The sequence below is a fragment of the Chroicocephalus ridibundus genome, chromosome 20, assembly GCF_963924245.1.
Source record: "Chroicocephalus ridibundus chromosome 20, bChrRid1.1, whole genome shotgun sequence".
NCBI classification, from domain to species: Eukaryota; Metazoa; Chordata; class Aves; order Charadriiformes; family Laridae; genus Chroicocephalus; species Chroicocephalus ridibundus.
In genome coordinates, this window is record NC_086303.1 from 1,736,520 (window position 1) to 1,744,547 (window position 8,028).

General features: G+C 65.7%; 2 protein-coding genes across 2 annotated transcripts; both read right to left on the minus strand.

The window, feature by feature from the left end:
• Positions 1-1,853: 1,853 nt before the first annotated feature.
• LOC134525553 (probable G-protein coupled receptor 25) lies at positions 1,854-3,778 on the minus strand. The gene is made up of 2 exons (XM_063356514.1): positions 3,526-3,778; positions 1,854-3,068 (listed from the first exon to the last, which is right to left on the minus strand). Exon 2 carries the CDS (start codon positions 2,941-2,943, stop codon positions 1,861-1,863), a length of 1,083 nt encoding a protein of 360 aa, XP_063212584.1. The 5' UTR covers positions 2,944-3,068; positions 3,526-3,778; the 3' UTR covers positions 1,854-1,860.
• Positions 3,779-3,785: 7 nt separating this feature from the next.
• LOC134525723 (protein FAM107B-like) lies at positions 3,786-6,238 on the minus strand. Its single transcript, XM_063356855.1, has 3 exons — positions 6,030-6,238; positions 5,790-5,928; positions 3,786-3,899 (listed from the first exon to the last, which is right to left on the minus strand). The coding sequence occupies exons 1-3, from the start codon at positions 6,236-6,238 to the stop codon at positions 3,786-3,788; spliced, it is 462 nt and encodes a 153-aa protein (XP_063212925.1).
• Positions 6,239-8,028: the final 1,790 nt, after the last annotated feature.

Below are 8,028 nucleotides of genomic sequence, written 5' to 3' on the forward strand. Positions count from 1 at the left end.
GGAGGTGCAGGCAGGGAGCAGGCAGTAAACAGGCTGGAGATGTGCAGGCAGGGAGCAGGCAGGAGAGGAGCTGGCAGAGTGCAGGCAGCATGCAGGAAGGAGGGTGCAGGCAGCGTGCAGGCAGGGGAGGTGCAGGCAGAGTGCAGGCAGGGTGCAGGCAGGGGAGGAGTAGGCAGGGTGCAGGCAGGGTGCAGGCAGGGGAGGTGCAGGCAGGGTGCAGGCAGTAAACAGGCTGGAGACGTGCAGGCAGGGAGAAGGCAGGGAACAGGCAGGAGAGGTGCAGGCAGGGAGCGGGGAGGTGCTGGCAGAGAGCAGGCAGGGTGCAGGCAGGAAGAGGTGCAAGCAGGGCAGGTGCAGGCCAGGGGTGCAGGCAGGTGAGATGCAGGCAGGGGTGCAGGCAGCGTGGAAGTAGAGGTACAGCCAGGAGAGGTGCAGGCAAGGGCTGCAGGCAGGAGAGGAGCAGGCAGGAGAGGTGCAGGCAGGGGTGCAGGCAGGAAGAGCTGCAAGCAGGGCAGGCACAGACCAGAGGTGCAGGCAGGGTGCAGGCAGGAGAGAAGCAGGCAGGGAGCAGGCAGGGAACAGGGAGGAGAGGAGCAGGCAGGGTGCAGGAAAGGGGGTGCAGGCAGGGGAGGTGCAGGCAGGTTGCAGGCAGGAGGGAGCAGGCAGGGAGTAGGCAGGGGATGCAGGCAGGGTGCAGGCAGGGAGCAGGCAGGGTGCAGGCAGGGGAGACGCAGGCAGGGTGCAGGCAAGGGAGATGCAGGCAGGGAGCAGGCAGAATGCAGGCAGGGTGCAGGCAGGGGAGATGCAGGCAGGGAGCAGGCAGGGAGCAGGCAGGGAGTAGGCAGGGGGTGCAGGCAGGGTGCAGGCAGGGGAAATGCAGGCAGGGAGCAGGCAGGGAGTAGGCAGGGGGTGCAGGCAGGGTGCAGGCAGGGGAGACGCAGGCAGGGAGCAGGCAGGGAGCAGGCAGGGAGTAGGCAGGGGGTGCAGGCAGGGTGCAGGCAGGGGAAATGCAGGCAGGGAGCAGGCAGGGAGTAGGCAGGGGGTGCAGGCAGGGTGCAGGCAGGGGAGACGCAGGCAGGGAGCAGGCAGGGAGTAGGCAGGCGACGCAGGCAGGGAGCAGGCAGGGGAGACGCAGGCAGGGAGCAGGCAGGGTGCAGGCAGGGAGTAGGGGGGAGATGCAGGCAGGGAGCAGGCAGGGTGCAGGCAGGGGAGACGCAGGCAGGGAGCAGGCAGGGAGCAGGCAGGGAGCAGGCAGCAGCCCTGCACCTCCACAAACTCCCCGCCACCGTCCCCGCCACCCGCAGCTTCCCAACGTCCCCGAGTCCCTCCACGGTCTTGGGGGGGGGGGGGACGGACGGGACACCCCACGGCCACCCCTCGCCCGGCAGCATGAGGTCGGGGGGGCGGGGGGGGGGGGCGCAGGAACCCCCGGCCGCGCCGAAAAATAGCGGGTTCGGAAAATCAAAGGAGGATTTGGAGGAAAGAGGAGGATTCGGAGGAAAAAGTCGGGTTTTTTTTTCTCAGCGCATCCCCACGTCGGGCAGAGCTGGTGGCACCCAGTCGTCCCGTCCCCCCCCCCCCTAAATCCCCCCCCTCCCCCCCCCCCGCCCCGGGGGGGTAAAAACAGCTCGAAGACTAAAATATATCGTTAGTGATCCGGGTAAATTTGTATTAATTGGGTTTAAATCGGGATTAAAACCAGGTTCCTGCTCCTGAAGGAATGAGGATTTTAGGGGGGGGGGCGGGGGGGGGGGCGCTGGGGCCGGGGGTGGGGGGGCTGATCCCGGGCGGTCGGCAGGGACGTCGTCGGTGGCGCCTCGGGGACACTGAGGTGGCGGAGGAGGTGGGGGGGGGACACACTCACCCCGGGGTGGCCCCGCGGGACCCCCGGTGCCGGCCGGAGCTGGGCCCTGCGCCGGGGGCGGGGGGGGGCTTGGTCCGGATCCGGCCACCGAGGCTGGAGTCGGTGGTGGAGGAGGTGACGGCCACGCCGGGAGCCGTCCCCGAGGAACGGGGACCCAGGGGACATCGGGGCCGGCAGCGCCCGTCCATCAGGGCGTAGACGAGGGGGTTGACGCAGCTGTTAACGAAGGCCAGGCAGGTGCTGGCGGCCACCACCCAGCGCAGGGCCACCTCCTGCCCCTGGGACAGGGCCAGCGTCCCCTTGGCGAGGAAGAAGAGCAGGACCTTGCAGGCGTTGAGGGGCAACCAGGAGCAGAGGAAGGCTGCCACGATGGTGACGATGGCGCGGTGGGAACGCCGGACGCCCCTGCCCAGCCGGACGTGGCGCTGGAGGCGGCAGTAGATGGAGCAGTAGCAGAAGGAGATGACCCCCAAGGGCAGGAGGAAGGTGAGGAAGACCATGGCCAGGCTGAAGTCCTCTCCGTCTTCATCCCAGCAGTCGTCCCCGTCCAACCGCCGGTACAGCAGGGCCGGGACGCCCAAGAGGAGGGACGTCGCCCAGATGAAGCCGCAGGTGAGGCGGACGTGCCGCTGGGAACCCGTCCTCTTGGTGTCCAGCACCTTCCTGATGACCAGGTAACGCTCCACGCTGAGGGCGGTGAGGAAGAGGATGCTGGAGCAGCGGTTGACGGCGATGGCGTAGCTGCTGGCCTTGCAGAGCCCCTCGCCCAGCGGCCAGCGGTTGCCCCGCGCCCCCGCCGCCACCCAGAAGGGCAAGGTGCAGACGAAGATGACATCGGCCACCGCCAGGTTCAGCACGAAGGTGTCCACCGCCCTCTGGCCCCGCCTCTTCTTGGCCATCAGCGCGATGACGAAGAGGTTCCCCGCCAGGCCCAGGAGGAAGATGAAGGAGTAGAGGACGGGGATGAAGACGGTGGTGAAGAAGACCTCCCACCGGGAGAAGACCTCCCCGTTCCCCGTCGCGTTGGTCACCGGTGGGTAATCGTAGTCGGCCGAGGCGGCGAGCTCCTCGGGGGCCATGGCGGTGGCCGGGCGCCCTCCTCGGTGGCCGGGGCGGTGCTGGCCGCGCCCGGCGGTTGGGTTGTTGATCTGAGTTTTTGCTCAAAAACAGCTTCTCGCACTTCCTTTCCCCAACGGGGCAAGGGCTGGGGGGGGGGGGGTGGAAGGGGCAGGAGGGGAGGCGCGTTTAATTTTGGAAACAGGAAAAAAAAAAAAAAAAAAAAACCCAAAAAATCAAAACGCGACGAGAAGAAAGAAACACCCACCCCCCCCCCACCACCTCCAAAAAAAAAAAAAAATAATAAAAAAAAAAGGAGGGGGGAAAGAGGAAGAGCGGGGCGGGGGAGGAAGGCTGGAGGTGATGGCTGAAGGCCTTGGGCGGGCACCAACCTGCATTTGGGGCCGGTGGGACCGGCACCGAACCGAGCCACCGGCCGCCAGCCCGTCCCGCGGCTCTCCCACCGTGGCCGCCCTCCGTCCTCGCCGCGCCCCCCCCCCTCAACCCAAGCCAACGCCACCCCGTCCCCGTCCCCGTCCCCATCCCCGTCCCCTGGCGCATTTGCATCAAGAAAACCCAGATGAAAAAAAAATAAAAAACAAAACCTTGATTTTCTTATATTTTTGTAGTGGTTTCCAGCCGGAACAGGTGCAGGTCGGGGTGAGACCGTTGCCCGCCGCGTCCCCGCGCCGCCCCCGACGTTGCCCAGGGCTCTGCCAGCTCATTCCAACCCCGGGCACGTTGGTTCTCACCGTCGTGGGGCCACGGAGGCGGCGGTACCCGCGGCCACCCCCGACCACGAGCTCTCCCAGAATGACGGCGCCGGTGCCAACGTCGGGATGTGTCGGGGGGCCCCGGCTCCCGCTCAGGTCTGTCGGGCGCCCGGCTCCGCCAGCTTCATCTTCCTCAGGCTGTCCCGAACCAGCAGGAACTCGGGGCGAGGGGCTGCGTCCGGCCCCGCTGCCGCCTCCCGCTCGTGCTGCGGTGGGTGAGGACCAGGAGGGGCGACCATGGGTCCTGGTCTGGGGCCCCTCAGCCACCCCCCTGACACGGCCATCTCCTGGCCTGGGTGTCCCATCAAGCCACGCTCCATCAACCATCCCCACGACCCAACCATCTCCTGACCTGGGCGTCCCATCAACCTGGGCTCCATCAACCATCCCCACGACCCAACCATCTCCTGACCTGGGCGTCCCATCAAGCCACGCTCCATCAACCATCCCCACAACCCAACCATCTCCTGACCTGGGCGTCCCATCAACCTGGGCTCCATCAACCATCCCCACGACCCAACCATCTCCTGACCTGGGCGTCCCATCAACCTGGGCTCCATCAACCATCCCCACGACCCAACCATCTCCTGGCCTGGGCGTCCCATCAAGCCACGCTCCATCAACCATCCCCACGACCCAACCATCTCCTGGCCTGGGTGTCCCATCAAGCCACGCTCCATCAACCATCCCCACGACCCAACCATCTCCTGACCTGGGCGTCCCATCAACCTGGGCTCCATCAACCATCCCCACGACCCAACCATCTCCTGGCCTGGGCGTCCCATCAAGCCACGCTCCATCAACCATCCCCACGACCCAACCATCTCCTGGCCTGGGCGTCCCATCAACGTGGGCTCCATCAACCATCCCCACGACCCAACCATCTCCTGGCCTGGGTGTCCCATCAAGCCACGCTCCATCAACCATCCCCACGACCCAACCATCTCCTGGCCTGGGTGTCCCATCAAGCTACGGTCCATCAGCCGTCCCCACAACCCAACCATCTCCTGACCTGGGTGTGCCATCAACCTGGGCTCCATCAGCCATTCCCATGATCTGGCCATCTCCTGGCCGGGGTGTTCCATCAATCCAGCCTCCATCAGGCCCTTGACCATTCTCCCATCCATCCATCCATCCATCCATCCATCCATCCATCCATCCATCCATCCTCCTATCCGCCTATCCATCCATCCATCCATCATGACCTTGACCCATCCCTCCAACACAGCCTCCCTCGGCCACCCCCCAAGTCCAGCCTCCCCTGGCCATTCCTCAACCCAACTGCCCCAACAGCCCAGCCATCACCCAACTGCCCCCGGGCCCTGTCCTCTCCCACCTGTCCCCATGGTGTGGCCTCTCCCAACTGTCCCCATGGTGTGGCCTCCCTCAGCCACCCCCCAGATCTGTGAGCAACAAGGAATGGATGAGGGGGCTGAAGCGGGGTTGGGTGAGTGGGTGGGTGGATGGTTGCAGGGACAGATGGATGGACGGATGGAGGGATGGAAGGACATATAGATGGATGGATGGATGGATACATGGATGGTGGATGGATGGACATGTGCATCCCTGAAGGGAGGAAGGGATGGATGGATGGATGGATGGTGGCACAAGTGGATGAATGCATGGATGGATGGATGGATAGGAGAATGGATGGATGGATAGGAGAATGGATGGATGGATGGATGGATGGATGGATGGATGGATGGATAGGAGAATGGATGGATGGATGGATGGACGGGTGGATGGATGGACGGACGGACGGGTGGGCGGACGGACGGGTGGGTGGGTGGATGGATGGATGGATGGATGGATGGATGGATGGATGGATGGATGGGAGAATGGATGGATGGGAGAATGGATGGATGGATGGATGGATGGATGGATGGATGGATGGATGGATGGAAGGAAGGAAGGAAGGACAGATAGGAGAATGGATGGATGGATGGATGGAAGGATGGATGGAAGGATGGATGGATGGATGGATGGATGGATGGATGGATGGATGGAGAACAGTGAGGTGAAGGCAGGAGGGCTGGGCTGGATGGAGGGATGGAGGGCTGGGACAGACAGATGGGGGACAGAGGGACGGCACAGACCTCCTCAAGCCTCTGGTGGCGTTTCCTCAGCTGCTGCTCCAGGTCGGAGGGGGGTCCCTGCAGCTCCTCCCTCAGCTGCCTCAGCCGCCGGCTCTCCAGCACCTGCGGGAGCTCGGCCCTGTGCCGGGGGAGGAGCCCCCTGTGGGGAGAGACAGACAGACGTCAAGAGGGCCACCCCCGCCTGGCCACCCAACCTGGGGACCGTCCCATCCCCACGCCTCATGTCCCGTCCCCGTTCACCTGCTGTGGCTGAAGAGCAGCTCCCGGTGCATCTCCCGGTGGGTCCGGGACTCCCGCATTGGGTTTGGCACCTTCCTGGGCTGGATGAGGCCCTCGTGGCCATCGGTGGCCATGTCCGGGGAGAGGACACCGTTCCCGTCACCCTCTGGAGGAGTAGCGGGGGTCACCAGGGGCATGGGGTCACCATGGGATGGGGTCACCAGAGGCATGGTATCACTAAAGGCATGGGGTCACCAGGAGCATGGGTCACCATGGGATAGGGTCACCAGGACAGCTGTGGTCACCGGTGGGAGAGTGTCACCAGGGGACGGGGTCACTGGGGCATGGTGTGACCACAAGGGATGGGACAACCCTGGGACAGGGTCACCAGGGGACGGGGTGACCCTGCCCGCCTCCCTCGCCAGGACCACGTGCCACCACAGGCGGAGACCCTGGACACCGGCCCCCGTGTCCCCCAACCCTGGGGGTTTTGGGGCTTGTGGCCCCACATGCTGTCCCCCAGCACCTGGCACCCTCCAGGATCCCTGTGTCCAATGTCCCTGTCCCTACCCCCAGGCCACCCTACGGTCCCCATGTCCTCCCATCGCCCCTTGAGGCCTCCATCAACCCCTGGGGTCCCCATCGTCCCTTGAGGTCCTCATTGTCCCTGATGTCCCCACCACCCGTTGGGTGCCCATCACCCTCGAGGTTCTCATTGTCCCCTGGGGTCCCCATTGTCCCTGGGGTCCCCGTCACCCCTGGAGTGTCCAGCATCCCTCAGGGTCCCCATTACTCCCTGGGGTCCCCATCACCTCCAGGGTCCCAGTTGTCCCTGGTGCCCCCGTTGCCCCACAGGTCCCCATCACCCCCACGTCCCCATCACCCTCCAGGTCCCCATCGTCCCATCGTCCCCTGTCACCCCTGGAGTTTCCATCACTCCCCAGGTCCCCATTGTCCCTGGTGCTCCCATTGTGCCCCAGGTCCCCATCACCCCCCAGGTCCCCATCACTCCCCAACAACCCCATCACCCCTGGGGTCCTCATCACCTCCAGGGTCCCCATTGTCCCTGGTGTCCCCGTCACCCCCCAGGTCCCCATCACCCCCCAACAACCCCATCACCCCTGGGGTCCTCATCACCTCCAGGGTCCCCATTGTCCCTGGTGTCCCCATCACCCCCCAGGTCCCCATCACCCCCCACATCCCCATCACCTCCCAGGTTCCCATCACCCCTCGGGTCCCCATTGTCCCTAGTGCCCCCATTGTCCCTGGTGCCCCCATTGCCCCCCAGGTCCCCATCACCCCTGGGTTCTCCATCACCCCCCCCAGGTCCCCCTCGCCCACAGGGTCCCCATTCCCCTGGGTCCCACAGCAGCCCCAGCAGCACCCACCCGGCACCGCGCTGCTCCTCGGGGCTTTGTTGTCACCCTGGCAAGGGCAAAGAGCGGGGTCAGAGAGGGACACGCGGCCGGTCCCTGGCTCCGGGTCCTCCCCGAGCCGGGGACACAGCGGGAGACACCGCCAGGTCCCTGCTTGTCACCCCCATCGCCCCCAGCACCGGAGGGGGCACAGCCACGGATCCTCCGGGGTTGGGCATCCTCTCTCCCTCCACGGCTGTCCCCCGCGGGGACCGCGTCACCCCCCCGGTGTCCCTCCCGCCGGGTGCAAGGGAGGGAGAGGACAATGGATATTTTCACGTTAACTCTGGAACCTAAGGATGGCGGGGGGGGGCTGTCCCCAGGCTGAACGCCGGGGATGGCATGGGGACAGCCAGCCATTTACCTGGGGATGTGTCTCGGGGTGTCCCCTCTTGTCCCCTCCCGCCCCCAGCACAGGAGATGGGGGACCCAGCCCAGGGCTCGGGGGTGTCCCTGTCCCCCCGGGGCGTCCCAGCCACCTGCCACCACTCACCCTCTTGCTCTGCGCCAGCCCCATGTCCCCGCTGCCGGCGGTCCTTGTCCCCGCGCCCTGGGGGGCCAGGGACGCAGGGAGAGGGGCCGGGTGCCGGCTCCCCCAGCCCGGC

Excerpts from the sequence above, each read along its gene's own strand:
- LOC134525723 (XM_063356855.1), bottom strand. The coding sequence starts at position 6,238 with ATGCCTCTGGTGACCCCATCCCATGGTGACCCCATGCCCCTGGTGACC. Across the intron at positions 5,929-6,029 it reads CTGCTCTTCAGCCACAGCAG|GGGGCTCCTCCCCCGGCACA; the intron begins GTGAACGGGGAC and ends CTCTCCCCACAG. Across the intron at positions 3,900-5,789 it reads GCCACCAGAGGCTTGAGGAG|CACGAGCGGGAGGCGGCAGC; the intron begins GTCTGTGCCGTC and ends CACCCACCGCAG.
- LOC134525553 (XM_063356514.1), bottom strand. The coding sequence starts at position 2,943 with ATGGCCCCCGAGGAGCTCGCCGCCTCGGCCGACTACGATTACCCACCG.